Source organism: Phycodurus eques, chromosome 1 (assembly GCF_024500275.1).
Source record: "Phycodurus eques isolate BA_2022a chromosome 1, UOR_Pequ_1.1, whole genome shotgun sequence".
NCBI lineage: Eukaryota > Metazoa > Chordata > Actinopteri > Syngnathiformes > Syngnathidae > Phycodurus > Phycodurus eques.
In genome coordinates, this window is record NC_084525.1 from 21,640,186 (window position 1) to 21,658,828 (window position 18,643).

Here is an 18,643-nt window from a genome sequence, read left to right on the forward strand (position 1 = left end):
CAAAGATTATTCCGTACAGTATGTATATTTATGACTAAATTGCCTCGTTTTTTAAAATAGTGTGACAATTTACGTTATTAGACAATGAATTTACGTCGCGTAATGTGAATTATCGGTTTTAGTCAAGGGCAAATTAGCATTGAAGGTTACTTCGGCTAGTTGATATAGGCAGGCGTCAGTAAAGGCCTACCTGTCTATTTTGTACGCGGTCCTTTCTTTTAAAAGTGGTTACTTTTGTTAAAAAACAATAAAAAATTTGGGGGGGAGGGCAATAAATATTTGGTGGAAGAAGGCCGTTGTTGTTGGAGGGGCCTAGCTTTCTCGTCGCACCCTTTTAAAAACGCTCAATTGTTAAATTTCACAAAATACACCGGAGCTGAAACGACACTAATGCACTTTATTAAAATTAGCCTTAGCAGTTGACTCTTTTCCTAGGGTAATTACGCTCACAAGTAAAGTTTAATTAGTTCAGGGTCCATTTTGTCAAGCATTCCCCCCCCATAAGTCGAGGTAGATTTTATGCCTATTGAGCCTAGTAAGCGTCTTTTTATTTTTTTATTCTTTCAGGTGACTCAAAATGGATTCTTTCGATAGACAGGTGATCTTGCATTCTCAACAAGCCCCCACCTTATTGCTCATGCTCCAATTAACACTTCTCTTGGCATTACTGTAATTATTCATTTGCAGGAGTTCGTGCCTGATGGAGCATCCAACCACTCTCAGGATTACAGTATGTTAACTTTCCGCATTTATATTAACTAAATGCATTACTTTTTTTTGGGGAGCAGTTAGTCAACCCTCAGCTTACAATGACTGCGTTAAATTCATATTAGAATGAGGTTTTAATGTTTGATATAGACAAGATGACATGGAATGTAGATGGTGAATTTGAAAGGAGCATGTAAATAAAAACAATGCTTATAATACTACACTGACATTAGTTGCTCCTTAGGTCGTGGCAGAAGAGGGAGAGGAGGAGGATTTCGGAGCTCCTTTTCTTCAGGTGCTGCTACAATACATTCTAATTACAGTATGCTGATGATGATTTTTTTTCTGTGCACTTAATGATGCCATGTGTTCCACTTCAGTAGCTGTACTTATGTTGGGGAGTTGGAACATTTCAACAGGAATTTATTTGGCTTGAGGGTCTGCCTTGCCCGACAGTGTCTAATTAAGCGAATTTTTGAAAGCTGTTATGAATGAAAGTAATTTTCAAGATTTGGCTTTTCTGAGTCCAAGTTGCATTTAGCATACATGCAAATCAGTCGCCTTTCGGTGAAATTCGCTGTTTTGAACTCAAAATAATCAATTTACATGAATCATATTTCCTGGGGGGGGGGAGGGATAGTTTTATGTTGTAGTTTTGGCTGTGCATACACACACACACACACCAATATCAGAATTTGCACATTCACACTTTATTTTATTGATGTTCATGCTGTGGTTAAAAAAATCAGAAGGCTCACTATTTACTCAGTATTTCAGAAATTATTTCACTGTAATTTTTTTGGAGGACTACTTTTACTTGAGTCACATTATTGTTAAGTAACAGTACTCTTACTTGAGTACAATATTTGGCTACTCTACCCACCTCTGGATCCTCAATTGCTACTCTTACATTTAAGCAAAATTTTTGCTCATTAGATCAGTTCATGTCGTATTTGTTGCACTGGTCTTTTGTATTTTTGCGTTGATGTGGTGCGGGTCGTGGCCCTAGTTGTGGTCTCAGCGGAACCGCGAAACACACGTAACATCGGCGACAACAGTTGATCCGCTAGTACATTTTGTATTATGAAACGCGCCTACATTTATCTAATTGTTTATGGATTTCAAATGTATTAAGGGACGGAGCACTGTTAGGGATTATGTCACAACACAGAATGAACTCGCTTCAAAATCAGAAATGGCCAATTTAAACCTGAAAAATATTGTACTTAATATTTTACGGGCACATGCATTTGGGATTAGCCTTTGTTGGTAATAGTGAAACAGACAATGGTTTTAGTCAATTATTTTGCAGCATGAGAGTGGTTAAAGAGGAGGTTGCTATTCATGTGGCACAGCTTGAAGCAGACATGAGGTGCAGGTGGGCCTGGCTCAAGTTGGAGGCCAGAACAAAAAGGCAAAGAAATTGGGCAAATTTAATTTTAATCTTAAATTTGTACATAAACATGTACTTGAGCGGTGTAAATAAGTTTTTTTAAAGCCTTATTGTACTTCCGGATTGCTTAATTTATGTTAAAATAACATTCTCTGGGGGATCCCCCCCAGACCACCCGTACAATGTTTTTTTTTTGGTCACCTTTTTCATGCCTTTGGTGATTGCATGTTTGTTATGTTTGATTATCCAGGCAGAATTTGTAAAATGGTTACAATTCTTTAAAGAAAATGTGAAGGGCCAGGCGAAACACATTTTAATTTTGATGGTGTTCAAGTTAAAACTGTCAAGCATTTCAGAAAAGCATTGTCATTAAAAAAAAAATAATGATAAAGAAATTAATGATGGTTGTTGTTCAGTCATCGTATTTAAAATAATAATAATACCACAATATGGTACTTTCAAAACAAGATTTTAATCTTCAATACTTTGTTGGGAATCCCTTTGCTTTAACCACTGCCCCGATGCGCTGTGGCATTGAGGCAATCAATCTGTGGCATTGCCAGGGAGTTACCGTTTTGCTTTTACCCATGTGATCAAAACATAAAGTATTTTTTCAAATAATTATTCTGAAGTGAAGCACTTTATTTGAATATATAATACTTTTTTATTTACTTGCTCTTATTTAGAAATTCACAGCGTTACTTTTATTTAGTAAATGAGAAAACACAGTTGTGCTCATGTTTGATTTACCCAGGCAGAACTTGTAAGATGGGTACAATTCTTTTACGAAAACATGAAGGGCTAGGCAAAACACATTGCATTTTTATTTTAATGGGATTCAAATCAAGCATTTCAGAAAAGCTTTATCATTAAACAAAACCTAACCATAAAGAAATGAATGATGGTTGTAGTTCAGTCATCCGTCCATCCATTTTCTGAGCCGCTTCTCCTCACTAGGGTCGCGGGCGTGCTGGAGCCTATCCCAGCTGTCATCGGGCAGGAGGCGGGGTACACCCTGAACTGGTTGCCAGCCAATCGCAGGGCACATACAAACAAACAACCATTCGCACTCACATTCACACTTACGGGCAATTTAGAGTCTCCAATTAATGCATGTTTTTGGGATGTGGGAGGAAACCGGAGTGCCCGGAGAAAACCCACGCAGGCACGGGGAGAACATGCAAACTCCACACAGGCGGGGCCAGGGATTGAACCCGAGTCCTCAGAACTGTGAGGCTGACGCTCTTAACCAGTCGGCCACCGTGCCGCTAGTTCAGTCATATTAAAATAAATAAATATTTTACGAATTCTGCCAGGGTATGTAAACTTATGAGCACAACTGTACATGTATTCAGTTATATGTACCCCTGTCATATTGGACTGAAAGTGTAGGCTACACCTTTTTCATAAACTCTAGGTGGCGAGGGCATATTAGAATGAAAATGTACACCTTTCTCATAACCTCTAGGTGGCGGTGGCATATTGAAATGAAAGCTTCTCATAATCTAGACATCCATGCATTTATAAAATGTGAACTTTTTTTCAATTTTTCCCTATACCTGTGTATAATGCGCTCTATTGACTTTTTTCGGGGGGGGGGGTGCACATTATACACGAGAAATTACGGTACTTGTACTTCGTTACGAACCTCTGGCATTAACCCTGACGTATATGCTTCTGGTCTTGTATGATCATTGCTTTTATTATTATTTTATTTATTTATTTATTTTTGACAATTGTGCAAAAAGATGCAGAGTCCTCTAGCACTTAGAGCAGTTCGAATAACTAATATTGCAATAGTCCGGTGCAATGCCCATTGTGCAAAGGGCGCCGAGACTTCAAGGAGTGTATGCGGTTTAAAGTGACGAGTAGTGCGATAATCTGGGACAATGTTGATTGTGCAAATGTTGCAGATACTCCTCAATCAGTGTGCAAATGGAGCAGATGCTACTCTGGCATGAGTGGCCAGTATTGGTCAACAAGATCTATGCAAATAGTGCAGCGAGGCGAGACAACTGCAGTGCGTGCACGAGTAATATATAATTGGCACCACAGAAATGTGACAACGAACTCAAGTCAAAAAATTGCCAGCATGTTGTAATGGAATTGTAGGTTAGGTGTTTAAGAAGTTGATTGCAAGAGTGAAGAAGCTGTTGGAATGTCTGCTAGTTCTACTTTGCATTGATCGGTAGGGCCTACCTGAGGGAAGGAGCTGGAAGAGCCGGTGACCGGGATGTGGAGGGTCCGAGAGGATTTTGCACACCCTTGTCTTAGTTCTGGCAGCGTGCAAGTGGATAGGGAGGTACCGACAATCCTTTCAGCAGTTTTGATTGTCCGTTGCAGACGACGTTTGTCCTTTTTTGTAGCAGCACCAAACCAGACTGTGATGGAAGAACACAGGACTGATTCGATGACTGCTGTGTAGAACTGCCTCAGCAGCTCCTGTGGCAGGTCGTGGTTTCTCAGAAGCCGCAGGAAGTACATCCTCTGCTTGGCCTTTTAGAGGACGGAGTTGATGTTGGTCGCCCACTTCCGGTCCTGAGAGACTGTAATTCCCAGGAATTTGAAGGTCTCGACGGTTGACACAAGGCAGCGGGACAACGTGAGGGGCAGCTGTGGCAAAGGATGCCTCCTGAAGTCCACGAGCATCTCGACAGTCTTGAAGCGTGTTCAGCTCCAGGTTGTGTCTGCCGCACCACAGCTCCAGCCGCTCCACTTCCTGTCGATATGCAGACTCGTCACTGTCCTTGATGAGGCCGATAACAGTAGTGTCATTTGCAAACTTCAGGAGTTTGACAGTCGGGTTCGCTGAGGTGCAGTCGTTCATGTAGAGAGAGAAGAACAGCGGAGAGAGGACACAACCTTGGGGCGCCCCAGTGCTGATGCTGCGTATGGATGAGGTGGTCACTCCCAGCCTCACCTGCTGTGTCCTGCCCGTTAGGAAGCTGTAAATCCACTGGCAGATGGTGGGTGAGACGCTGAGCTGGAGAAGCTTGGATGAAAGGAGTTCAGGGATGATGGTGTTGAACGCTGGACTGAAGTCCACGAACAGGATCCTCACGTAGGTCCCTGCACTGTTGGGGTGTTCTAGGATGAAGTGCAGTCCCATGTTGACTGCATCATCCGCAGACCTGTTCGCTCGCTAGGCAAAACTGCAGGGGGTGTGATGCTCTTGAGGTGGTCCAGCATGAGACGTTCAAAGGACTTCATAACCACAGATGTCAAGGCGACGGGCCCGTAGTCATTTAGACCCAAGATTGCAGGTTTCTTGGGGACTGGAATGATGGTGGAGCGTTTGAAACAGGATGGTACTTCGCACAGGAAGTACGATCACAAATGGGAAAAGAAAGCTAAATGCCAGACTTTACGCCGATCTGATCGGCATCGGCCGATAATTAGCATTTTATGCTGATCGGTTTTGTCATAATTCGCCGATCCGATCAATGACCGCAAGACCTTTACTCTGCGTCGCCATCGTGTATAGTATATTTTAATCCAAAAGCTAGTTTATTTTGACCCTTGTTGTGTCTTTTGACATAGTACTGTAAATATCTGACCACCAATAGTTCTTTTTTTTTTTTTTTTTTTTTTAAACATGTCGGCGGTGTGGGACAGAAAACACGTTTGAGACAGACATGTAATGCGTGGTTCAGACTACAAGACAAATTTGGTCTTACACGATTGCACTATGTCAGACTACTGCAATAAAATATAGTATTCCGATTACCACCATATCCTGTTTTTTATGATCACTGGGCTTCATCTTGTTAACTCAAACACGACCAGATACACCCGTTACCATGGTGACGACATAAAAATGAGACTTAATTTTCAAGTCCATAGAATGATTTATTTTTTGTTGCAGCGACTGATGAGGACAGGAATGGTAATGCTTTTGCTAAATCACCAATTTATGTTTCATGGTTGGTTGCTCTTGTTAATCTTGGTTTTAGAAATGGGCAGCTGGAACAATCATGGAGGGGAGAGAGGAGCTTTCAGAGGAAGAGGAGGTAGAGGTGAGGCTTTTTTTAATGGGGAAAGTTTGTCCATGTAAATTGCACATCTTAAGCACGCTGTCCTGATGTGTGTTCAATCAGGTCGAGGCTTTGGTGGAAACGATCAGAAACAATTCAGCGGTGCTCTTTATTTATCATGCTTATCATAGTCTCAATTTAACACGATGTGCTTTTGATTTAATTGAAATGTCCTTCATTTCACAGGGGAAAATTCAACACAGGACAATGGTAGGTTGGTTTAACTTTTGAATAGAAAATCTATATAAAATCACCTTTTATTGATATGCATATTCTCGTCAATATAGTTTGATTCCTAATTGCTAGTTCACTGTGCAATGTGTATTGCTGGGGAATGTAATTTGGTGTGAAATGTTTTTCCTATTCAACTTTTCCATTTTTCTTTACCCGATTGCAATAATACATGCTGTAATTTCTCCTGTATAATATGCTTTTTTTTTTCTTTTTTTTTTTTTTTTTTCAAGAGAAGCCAAAAGGAAAAGAAGAGCGGTGTTTGACATAAGACAGCATCAGATTTAGCATCTTCATTTACTAGTTGGTGGAAACGCTCACCTGGAAATTTTTAATATACCTTGCACACGTGTGTAATTGTAATTCCTTAGATTAAACTGTTTCTGTAGACTGAAGTATTAGTGCATGTGCAAAGACAGGCATTTTCGGTTTACTTAAGAAAACTGAAATATATCTTTTGAAAACCCTAATAGAAATTACTATGCAGATAATACTTACATTTTTGTGTGTGGTTGTGGTAATTCCACCACGGAACTAAGGCCGATTGTGTTCCAGTTTACCTCTCTTTTTCTTCCTTACATGTAGCTTTGATACAAGTACAAAAAAGTATTTAGTCAGCCACCAGTTGTGCAAGTTCTCCCACCTAAAATGATGAGAGAGACGTGTAATTTCCATCATAGGTATACCTCACCTATGAGACATAATGAGAGAGAAAATCGCCTTGTAGTTTTTTTTTTTTTTTTTAAGAATCAATGCACACCCCGGAAATGCTCCCAGTCAGTCAAGCGGTTAAAAACATAAAAAAACACCCCGACGCTATATACCTACTGGCGTCATGGCTTTAGCGTCCTACGTCACGCACCCTTCCCCTATCCTCAGCCATGTCCGCTTTTCCTCTGTGCAAAAAAAAAGTCAAGCGGAGCACTCATCACACATTTATAGATGTTGGAACGCGGTGCGCGCACAAGGCGTGCCGCATTTTAAGGCGCCCCGTCCATTTTGGAGAAAATTTAAAACTTTTAAGTGCACCTTATGGTCGTGAAAATATGGTATGTGTTCCATTAAGGTCCCTTGCGACCATTCACCCACTTGTAAACTGCCTAACCCCTGAAACGGTTGGTCAGAGTTGGCCCAAAGTTTGAGAGCCAGAGTTTGTTTTGCTTGCTACAGAGTCACATGACTGAATCATGTCCACTCATTCGGTGAATGTGGACTTTCATGCACTGCCTCCTTTTTATCTTCCGCCTATGCCATACATGCACCCGTTCGGTTGTTTTCTTTTCGAGACATTTGAACACTCAATAATGTAAAATTGCACATCATTAAAGCAATTTTCATGACTATATCAAAGGTGATGTATATCACCCTCTCCCAGTCATGAGTATGAAATCCTTTATTTTTTCACATTGCAATCGCAGGTTTAAAAAAATAAATAAATCGTAATGTAATTTTTTTCCCCCAATATGGTGCAGCCCTAACGTCATACTTGATCCACAGTCTTCAATATGAAAGACAACCCACCGACAGCACACCTTGACATTGACCATAGGATTGCGTCTTGGAATAGCGCATCGCCTCCCTTGTTTGCCGTTGTGAACATTTGACGCGCAGAAACCAATGTTTACTGAAGCTTCAGCGCATGATTCGACAGAACACCGGCATGGTTGCGTACAAATGTTAGTCCTAGTCCTACCTGGCTACATCACGTTATGTTGCCTCTTTGTGAGCCTTATTAAAAGTACATGAACGTACCTCAAGCTCTCCTTGAATGGACAGCCCAAAACATCCTGTTTTGAACACTTGATAACACATTTTTCCTCTTTTTGGTCTTTTTTTTTCCAATAATACATTGGCGCGGTTGTTGTTGCTGTGGTACGGTTGTCGCAGAGTGGTGCAAAACTTTTTTTGAACGAGCTGCTCTTTCTGTTAGTGTGGCTGCTTGTATTCTATCAACTGAAGGCTTAACGCAGGAACGACAGTCACTGCAGGCCAGGTTACGCCGTCCTTTATTTTTGCAACTTTAATAAGAGCGCCAATTTGTAGACCAGAAATGCAGCGTGCATTTTCTGGATCTGTGCTTTGTCCCACCCTCCTCATTTCTGTCCAGTGGGAGCAGCAATCGTCACATACGTGGCTATGTTTACGAATTATAGTTTACGTGAATGCGAACCACACCAAACGAAGAAAATAGTCCGCTTTTGGTCCGGACAAAACAAGCGAACCAGAAGACTTTCCTGGTGTGAATACACCCTTACATTTTGGATACTCAAGACCCAGAGCACTTTATACGAGAAATTGCGGTACCTACAACTAAAGATTTAACGGTTAACATTTGCAAAAAAAAATTTTAATCGTTTGGGCACTCTTTGTTGTAAGCTACGTGAATTAATTTTAATGCCTATCCCAATTAACGTTTGTATGTGAATCTCTACATTTGTCTGTTACCTTCCAGAATTTAATCAACTGCCATATTTGTTGCCAATGTTATTTGTAGTCTTTCCTTGATATTTTCTTTTTCATGTTCCAAACAGACTTCAGTGGAGAAAGAAGAGGCAGAGGAAGCCGCGGTGAAGGTATTTTGTCAAGTACAGCATGTTTAATTTGAAAAGTGGATTATCTCAATTTTAATTTATTTTGTTGTTGTGCCCCCCTAGGTGCTGGAAGAGGAGGCTTTGGAGGAGGTAAATGAGAATTCCCCTCTTAAAAAAAAAAAAAAAAAAAAAAAAAAAAAAAAATTGTAAGCATGTCTCACATCTATCTATGCAGGGTATCGTGGAAAGAACGAGGAAATCTTCACCCAAGGTTTTTACATGTAGATCTGTCGAGTTTTTGTTGAAACATGCCACAGATGTGATAGATTTTTAATTCTTCATCCAATACAACAGATACTAAAGAGTCAGAGGGTCCAGAAAACCCAGATGGTAGTGTCAGTAAGTTGAGAGGGTATAGGTTGTTTAGAATTTATCAATAGTGTGATCAAGCTCGTAATTGTCTGTACTTTGACCCACAGGACCAAAAGTCACCTATGTTCCTCCAGCCCTTCCTGAAGATGAGGACTCTGTGTTTGCACACTATCAGCAAGGCATTAATTTTGATAAGTATGATGACATCCTAGTGGATGTGAGTGGAACCAACCCAGCACCTGCCATATTGGTAAGCTATTCTGAATCTCTTTTTAAGCAACCATTCCTGTTTTTGTTGTACAATCTATGACCAACCGATAATCTTAACTGCAGACATTTGATGAGGCAGCCTTGTGTGAGTCCCTGCGAAAAAACATCAGCAAATCTGGTTATTCAAAGCCTACCCCAGTTCAGAAGCACGCTATCCCAATTATCTCTGCTGGTCGAGATCTCATGGCCTGTGCTCAGACTGGATCTGGAAAAACGGTAAGAAGTTGATAGTTCTAGCTGTTGTAGTCTTCTGCTGTAGGACTGTCGACCCATCATGGTGCTTGTGTCCCCTAGGCTGCATTCCTACTTCCAATTCTGCAACAGCTAATGGCTGATGGTGTGGCTGCCAGCAGCTTCAGTGAGCTCCAGGAGCCGGAGGCAATCATCGTTGCCCCAACCAGAGAGCTTATCAACCAGATTTTCCTGGAGGCCAGGAAGTTTGCCTACGGGTATAATCATGATTCACTCTCAAACTGTCCAATGTGTTGCTTGAACTTTACATGTTCCCTTGATCTGTGGTCTCACTAAGCAGAAAGGTTCATACTTTCTTTTGCAGATGTTCACCTTTCCATTAAGGCAGTGTTTCCCACCATTTATTGAACAAAGGCACTAGGGGTGGGGGAAAACAAATCGTTCGTCGACCCCAAAAACTGGTTGACGCAACAAAAATTGTGATTAATAGTATATTTGTCTTGCCAGAAACATGTTTGGTTACTGTCCATGTTTTTGCGCAGAAATCTGTTGCAGACAAACACTATGTCATGACCTCCGAAGCATGGCCGCACGTATGCACGACAGTCGAGCGGCTTTCAGATTTTACAATCATATCACTTTTTGAACTTGTAACGAAATCTGAAGCATTTTTACCTTGAGTAATGCACTCCGCCGCCATGGCCTGTATGCACGCTCTAAAAGACCCCATTGCTGGGTAAAAAAAAGCATGTCAAAGCTCGTTTAAACTTTGCTGAACAACATTTGGACAAGCTAGTTAAATACTGGGAGAATATAGTCTGGTCGAATGAGACCAAAATTGAACTGTTTAGCTGTCATAATGCACACCACGTTTGGAGGAGAAATGGCACTACATATCAACCTAAAAACACCATAACAACAGTGAAGTTCGGAGTTGGGAAAATAATGTGGGGCTGCTTTACAGCAAATGATACTGGTAAACTTCACATTATTAAAGGAAGAATGAATGGGCAAATGTACCAAGACGTTCTTGACAAAAATCTGCTGCCATCTAGAAGGATGATGAAAATGTGGGTGGACATTCCAGCAGGATAATGATCCAAAACATACTGCCAAGAAAACTCAATTGGTTTCAAAGAAGAAGAAAAAGAAAGCCGCTAGAACGGCCCAGCCAATCAACCTGCTATGGAAAGAACTGAAACTCAAGGTCCATAAAAGCAGCCCACAGAACCTTCAAGATTGGAATACTACTTGTGTGGAGGAATGGGCCAAAATCATACCAGAGCGATGCATGCGACTAGTTTCTCCATACTGGAGGCATCTTGAAGCTCTCATTGCAAACAAAGGCTTTTGTACAAAGTATTAAGGAAATACCAGTTGGCGTGTTCAATACTTTTTCCCTGTGTCATTTCACAATTGTATACACAATTCTCTGAGTTTATTGTTCTACTTTATGTATGGATTACTTGGGTTGTTCCCACCATGTGGTGTAATTTAATGTCAATAGCACCTTTGGAAATATATTTGATATTACTTATTTCAGCTCCTGTGTATATATAGTTATTTCCAAATTACATTTACACCAATGTAAAAAAATAGCAAAAACACATGCAGCTCAGTTAAGTGGCACTTTTTTTTTTTTTTTTTTTTTTTTTTTTTTTTTTTTTTTTTTAAGAACAGCAAAACAAAGTAAGCATCGCATTGGTGAGCTATTTTTATAACAGGCTCGCAGGCGACTCATACGGTGCCTTCGGGCACCGCATTGGTGACCCCTGATCTATAGGGTAGTTCACTAAAGTGTGGATAGTGACAGCCCTACAAGGCACACAATCTCAGGGTACACCACCAAACAAAAAGTGGACACATTAATTTATGTTCCTTCTCCAATCTAGTGGAAGACTATTGAATTGTTCTCCCTGACCATTACTGACATAGATACAGTACATGAGCATAGATACATTTCCAAAAATTATTTTCTGACAGTTATGTTGAATAATTTCCCCCAGCACACCTGATCGCTCATGACACACTGCTTGGCTGTGTGGTTGGGAATCATTACGTTTAGAGTACCAGGTTTGTGGTACAGATACAATACTCAATCACCTGATGGGCGGGTTTTAAATGAGCAATTCCACAAGACAAAGAGTGGTGTGGGAACATAAGAGACGCCTTTCCTTCATTTAATGTAATTAAAAAACTTTCAACTTAAAAACTTCATAGATGTAATTTTCTTGTAATGAAAGCAAAATGTCGCAACCATTATTTTTTATTCAATCCATTGGTGGGTTTAACTGCCATTTAATGTCACACTATTGGCCAAATAAGAATTTGTCATTCCAGACTGTATTGTCAACGCTGAAATTGAGCTGCACCACTTTATGGAATTCTGACTTAATGGTCTCTCCTGTTGCAGAACATGTGTGCGTCCAGTGGTGGTGTACGGTGGAGTAAACAGTAGATTTCAGCTAAGAGAAATTTCAAAGGGCTGCAACATAGTGTGTGGAACTCCAGGGAGATTGTTGGATGTGATTGGACGAGGAAGGGTAAGCTCATCAATTGTATTCATAAATCCTTTCAAATGCTGCGTTCACACCGAACGAGAAAGTTCACCTCGCGTCCCTCGCGTGAGTTTAATCGGGGGAGTAAAAAAAATTAAAATAAACACATTGAAATGCGCATTTGCTTCGTTCGCGCTGTAAACGTGGAAGAGGAGGGGTTTCTCCTCCAGGAGGCAAAGACAGCATTTCCTCCTGCCATGCACAAGCAGCAAAGGACGACAATTAAACCTGTATTGTGCCTCTGTACTCGTGGAAATCTAAACCTCTTCGAAATGCCAAACGCCGTCATGCTTGGGTCCACAACACCATCCAGAGGTGCATGTGGCTTGGTGAATTTCACCGCCTTCTCTGGGACTTGCTTCTGGATGTCTGCAGCTTCGTGAGGCTAACCTGTGCCCAGTTTGACATGTTTGCTCGAATCGGTCCCAGGATTTCCCTACAAACTACTAAACGGCAGGCGTTCCATGTCAGCTGCAGCGTACCTGTCCATTTGTCTCTGGTGAGTGGCCGTTTTGTGCCTTATTAATTGTCACGATAAGTTAATATTCACTATATCTACTGATTCGCACACTGCAGGTTTGTTACAGTGCTAATAAATGTATCAAAAATATTGAAATACGTACTTCCTGCTGCCAAATTGTTAAAAGCAATGGATTGATGAAAGGAATGGCATCAATGAGGTCGTATGATAACGATTATCCGATCAACAGTCGTACACCTCTATGAACTGTGTAAAACTTAACATTAAGGTTACTGGGATTTATGATATTTTATTATTTTGGAAAGCACAAATATATAGCGCTATTAAAATAGTACAACCACTAGCAATGCGTTTTATGTATTTGTGATGTACTGTATTCAATATACAGTATGATGTACTGTAGTTATTTCAACATAATTTTGACTATATAACAAGACGGTACATTTCTCCCCCCCCTTGAATCCTGACTAACAAAAAGATTCACCTCTTCCTGGTTTGTCACTTGGAATTTGCTAAATACTGGACTATTGAGAATGTGTGCTTATTTCTTTTTTTATATATATAAAATAGACAATATAGTCATGGTCCCGTGAGTTGCCAGTGTTTTTGGCCATGACTGTATGTGACTATCATGTTTTATGTATCTAGACTACTACAGTATCTTCTAGACAAATCTGGTCAATTTCAAGGTTTTATGTGCTGCAGGTACTCATTCAGGACCATGGCAAACATTTTCCTTGCTGGGGGCTTCGCATATTCTCTGATGTGGCAACAGCGATTTGGGACTTCCTCGTAGATAACTTCATGGCTGTGCCGACCACAGAGGTTCGGAAGAAAATTGCTGAGAGGTTTAAGGAGCGGCGGGATTTTCCTCTCTGCTGTGGAGCACTGGATGGGAAGAATGTGGTCCTCCAAGCCCCTGCCAACTCCAGATCCCATTTCTGCAACTTAAGAGCTACCCACACGTACTTCAAAGTTCCTGCAAGACTATCAGCATCAAAATTATTGCACCTGTTTGTATACACGATGCATTTGCATAATCATAATGGACATTGTCTGCTTATATTTTATCCATGATCTATTGTATTTAAGTCATTGTATTATATTGTGAGGCAATAAAGCATCACTTGAAATAGCTACACGGACACATAAGGTTCTTTCCATATGTAATTATTTTTGTCTGAAAAATGTAAAAGACAAAAGTTAGTAAAAGTGGATTTATTCTTTTTTTTTTTAAAAAAAAGAAAAATCTCGAACAAAATTTTTGGGGGGGGGTATAAAAGCCTGAATCCTTCCTGGAAAAGATTGCCATCTGGACATTATTGAGCCAATTGGTCCAAATTTAGAGTGAATGTGCTCTGTTCATACATCGTCATCTTCCGTACTGCTTATGAAGTGGAAACATTTTGTGATACAAAGTCGTTTGTAAAGGTTACATTTTAATTGTATCCATAATGCAATTTATTTAGCACGCCTTTCGTGTCGTCACCTACGCTAGGTTAAAAATATAAAATGCATACATTAACAAAATACAGCAACATAGTACACACTCTTTTCCTTTCGGCTTGTCCCGTTAGGGGTCGCCACATCATGTCATCCTTTTCCATGTAAGCCTGCATTCTCCTCTCTAACTCCAACTGCCATCATGTCTTCCCTAATGATGTCCATCAAACTTCTCTCTGGTCTTCCTCTAGCTCTCTTGCCTGGCAGCTCCATCCTCATCAGTCTTCTACCAATATACTGACTCTCCTCTGGATGTGTCCGAACCATCAAAGTCTGCCCTCTCTAACTTTGTCACCAAAACATCTAACCTTGACTGTCCCTCTGATGAGCTCATTTCTAATTTTATCCAACCTGGTCACTCCTAGAGCAAACCTCAACATCTTCATGCTCATACACATCCTCATACATGTCCTGTATTATTCTAACATACTTCTCTTCCACTCCAGACCTCCACATGCAGTACCACAGTTCCTCTCTGGGGACTCTGTCATAGGCTTTCTCTAGATCCACAAAGACGTAATTTAGCTCCTTCTGACCCTCTTTGTACTTTTACATCAACATCTTCAAGGAAAATAATGCATCTGTGGCACTCTTTCTAGGCATGAAACCATACTGTGGCTCACAAATACTCACTTCTGTCCTGATCAGGTCGAGCCTCCACTACTCTTTCCCATGACGTCATTGTGTGGCTCATCAACTTTGTTCCTCTATAGTTCCCACAGCTCTGCACCTCACCCTTGTTCTTAAAAATGGGTACCAGCACACCTTTCCTCCATTCCTCAGGCATCTTCTCACCCGCTATAATTCTGTTGAACAAGCTGGTCAAAAACTCCACAGCCACCTTTCCTCGATGCTTCCATACCTCCACAGGAATGTCATTAGGACCAACTGCCTTTCCATTTTTCATCCACTTTAATGCCATTCTAACTTCCCCCTGACTAATCATTGCCACTTCCTGGTCCACCACACTTGCCTCTTCTACTCTTTCTTCTCTCTCATTTTCCTCATTCATCAACTCCTCAAAGTATTCTTTCAATCTGTCCAGCACAATACTGGCAGTTTCAGCCTCATCACTCGATCTGATACTCTTTTCACCTCTAAGACATTCTTAGCTAACTCTTCCTTTAAAATAACTCCTACTCCATTTCTCTTCCCATCTACACCATGGTAAAATAATTTAAACCCAACGGTTTGTCCTACCCAACAAAAAAACAGGCCAAATAATATGCATCTGGTGAAATAAATGTCAAATATTTCGTGGCTTTACAAGACACCCTCTGAACAGGAAATGAATTGGCACTGGAGATATCGTCTGATAACTGAGAAAGGTTAAAAGTGTATTACTAATCTTTGTAACGTGAGATAACATTTTATTAGTCCCACAATGGGGACATTTCCATCATTTGAGTAGCAGTAGTGGATATAGGAACTGTAAATGTATAAAATAAATACCATGCAAGTGAAGACGTCTATACGTCATTCACAATATGCAAATCTAATCTGTCCATGCATGCATCTAGTTCTATTAGCAATATTGTTTGTATGCAAAATAGTGCTTTTCAATGACTTTTGAGATCTGATTAATCTGATTTAATAGACTTGTATTTTGTTGTTTGTTTGTTTTTTGGTTTTTTTTGGTATTTGTTTTACCAAGGATGAAATAGAATTGGTAAAAGCGAATTAATCCATAGGCACAAATAATTTTGACGTTGGCACGTTGAAATCTCATACTTTTATTCAGGCTGGAACTCTGTCCGCCACTACAAGGTTGATGCAAAAAATAAATAAATGAATATTATCCATAATTTAATAACAATTAGTTATCGAATAATGATTTTGTGCAATTGAACAGTATGCAGAATTATTTTTATCCGATCACATAATATACTGCAATAACTGTTCTGCGGTAATGTTCTTGAACATTTTCAAAAAATATGGAAATTCAGACAAATTTGGACAAATTGTTCTGGAAGTGATTTTAATAGGTTGGCAGCTCTGTATTTTCTGCTGGCCTTTTTAGAAAACAAACAATGCAGAGCACAAATTCTTGAACCAAATCACTAAATCTAGCAACTTTTTTTTCCCTGCTATTTGTGAAATACAGTAGGTTCTTGGTTTATGACAGAATTCTGTTACTGAGATGATGTAACCTGGATGAGTCTATCACTAAGTCTTAATTACAGTCAATATTAATGAAAAATACTTCTAAGCCATATGCATAAAACTATGAAATGAAAAACAGATAGTACAACCATAGCTGATTGTGCCTTTTGTGTATTCTCACATCGTCACGTATAATTATTCTGGACCGTTGTGAACGGAGAACCCCGTGTACATGTAAATATACCTACAGTACTCGTTACAACACGTCACATTGAAGTTGCTGCAAAAAGTTCTTGTGGTCTTTTCAATGTAGCTTGTCTAAGACTTACACATGGTTTTCAGATCGGACTGACCAAGCTTCGGTATCTGGTTCTGGATGAGGCTGACAGGATGTTGGATATGGGCTTTGAGCCTGACATGCGCCGCCTGGTTAGTTCGCCTGGGATGCCCCCCAAAGAGAATCGCCAGACTCTGCTGTTTAGCGCTACCTACCCTGAAGACATCCAGAGGTCTGCATCCACATTGCCCACATGAAAATTGTAGTCACCCTCAAGTGGGTGATTTATAACAGTGAAATCACATAAATGTTTAATAATTATGGTGTTTCAGTACTAAGGATGGATATTGTTAAGATTTGTGCAATACTACTACTCTTAATGATACTGCTTATCGGTCCAGTACTTTAACGGTATTCTTATCGGTACCTGTTTTTTTTTTAATTATTAATTAATGTATTTTTTTACAAATAACATAATCAATTCTGCTTTATTTTTTAGGTTTTCTTGCAACTGCAACATTAATGTAAAATAAATAAAAACAATGATTTACAGTATTTACAGAACACATCACTTATGATGTTAACATATGCAAATCAGTCTCCTTTTGGCGAAATTCGCAGTTTTGAATTCAAAATAGACCACGTACGTGAATCGTATAGATCAGATTTTTTTTTTTCCTGGGAGACTGGGGTCACCGTCGCCATAGGGTGTTTCGTACTCCTTGAACACTGGCAGCAAGATCCATTCCACACATCCACCATTCACACACAGATGTAATTGTGAATAATTCTCCGCGGCGTACTAATATGCGGCCTGAAGTTCCGCCTGTCCGCTTGGGACCTGCTTTGGAGAAGTCACAGGAATTGACTTGACCAGAAAAAAACACGTCCGCCGCTTTTGTTAAGAAGTAATGGTACTTTTACTCCGTCACAATGATCTAAATGTCGCTCGCTACTTGTTTTTATCAATTATTGCCGATTCAAACTAGATAAGCTTGCCCCGCTGATCGTCGTGCGTACATGGTAGCCATGTTGGGAAGGCTGTCGTTACCATGAAGGCAACGGCGCGCTACTCGTTTACATTTAGATGAACAAAAACAAGTTTTCATGTATTGTAGTATTTGTCTGGTACCGTCTGCCCAAATGTGGATATTTCAGCTCACTTATAACTTGAGAAAATACCGTGCAGTAAATTGCAGGGTTTTATTTATTTATTTTGTTTTGACTGTGCATACACTCACGCGCACATACAGCGATATCCGAATTTGCAGATTCACAATTTAGTTTGTAATATTTTTAAAAAAAATTATTGTTCATGCTGTGGTTAAAAAAAACCTACTTTTTTCTCTGAAGTAATTTTTTGGAAGACTACTTTTTACTTTAACTTGAGTCACATTATTGTCAAGTAACAGTACTCTTACTTGAGCACAATGTTTGGCTACTCTACACACCTCTGGAGTGGACATCCTGTATTGCTACTCTTACCATGAAGCAACATTTTTGATCATCAGATCAGCCAGTGTCGTATTTGTTGCACTGGTTTTTTGTATTTTCGCGTTGAGGTGCTGCGGGTTGTGGCCCTGGTTGTGGTCTCAGTGGAACTGCGAAGTACACGTAACATCAGTGACAAGAGTTGATCCGCTGATACATCTTGTTTTAATTGGGAAACGTGCCTACAACTATGCAATTGGTCTATGTATGTTTATGTAAATGTGTTAAACGACGGAGCGATTATGTCACAACACAGAATGTACTAATTTCAAATTCAGAAATGGCCAATAAAAACAGCAAAATATTGTACGATATATTTTCCTGGAGGATGTATTTGGGATTAGCCTTTTAAGTTGGTAATAGTGAAAAATGAAGTGAAACAGACAATGATTTTAGTCTTGTCCACATCCTTTATTTCCTTATTAGTCAATCTTTTCCAGAATGAGTGTTTAAAGAGGAGCATGCGATTCATGTGGCACAGCTTGAAGCATGCATCAGG

The 18,643-nt window shown here is 40.0% G+C and overlaps 1 protein-coding gene across 1 annotated transcript in view; it reads left to right on the top strand.

Moving 5' to 3' along the window:
* Positions 1 to 18,643, top strand: part of ddx4 (DEAD (Asp-Glu-Ala-Asp) box polypeptide 4) — a 28,055-nt gene that overhangs the window by 67 nt on the left and 9,345 nt on the right. The window contains exons 1-16 of the mRNA XM_061682775.1: positions 1 to 18; positions 568 to 598; positions 688 to 730; positions 953 to 1,003; positions 6,055 to 6,117; positions 6,199 to 6,237; positions 6,322 to 6,345; positions 8,898 to 8,939; positions 9,021 to 9,047; positions 9,133 to 9,168; positions 9,252 to 9,296; positions 9,377 to 9,519; positions 9,603 to 9,755; positions 9,834 to 9,988; positions 12,145 to 12,274; positions 16,719 to 16,885. The exon at positions 1 to 18 is cut by the window's left edge and continues 67 nt beyond it. Coding sequence (XP_061538759.1) covers positions 578 to 598; positions 688 to 730; positions 953 to 1,003; positions 6,055 to 6,117; positions 6,199 to 6,237; positions 6,322 to 6,345; positions 8,898 to 8,939; positions 9,021 to 9,047; positions 9,133 to 9,168; positions 9,252 to 9,296; positions 9,377 to 9,519; positions 9,603 to 9,755; positions 9,834 to 9,988; positions 12,145 to 12,274; positions 16,719 to 16,885 — 1,139 coding nt within the window. The 5' untranslated portion in view covers positions 1 to 18; positions 568 to 577. The remainder of the gene's footprint in view (positions 19 to 567; positions 599 to 687; positions 731 to 952; positions 1,004 to 6,054; positions 6,118 to 6,198; positions 6,238 to 6,321; positions 6,346 to 8,897; positions 8,940 to 9,020; positions 9,048 to 9,132; positions 9,169 to 9,251; positions 9,297 to 9,376; positions 9,520 to 9,602; positions 9,756 to 9,833; positions 9,989 to 12,144; positions 12,275 to 16,718; positions 16,886 to 18,643) is intronic.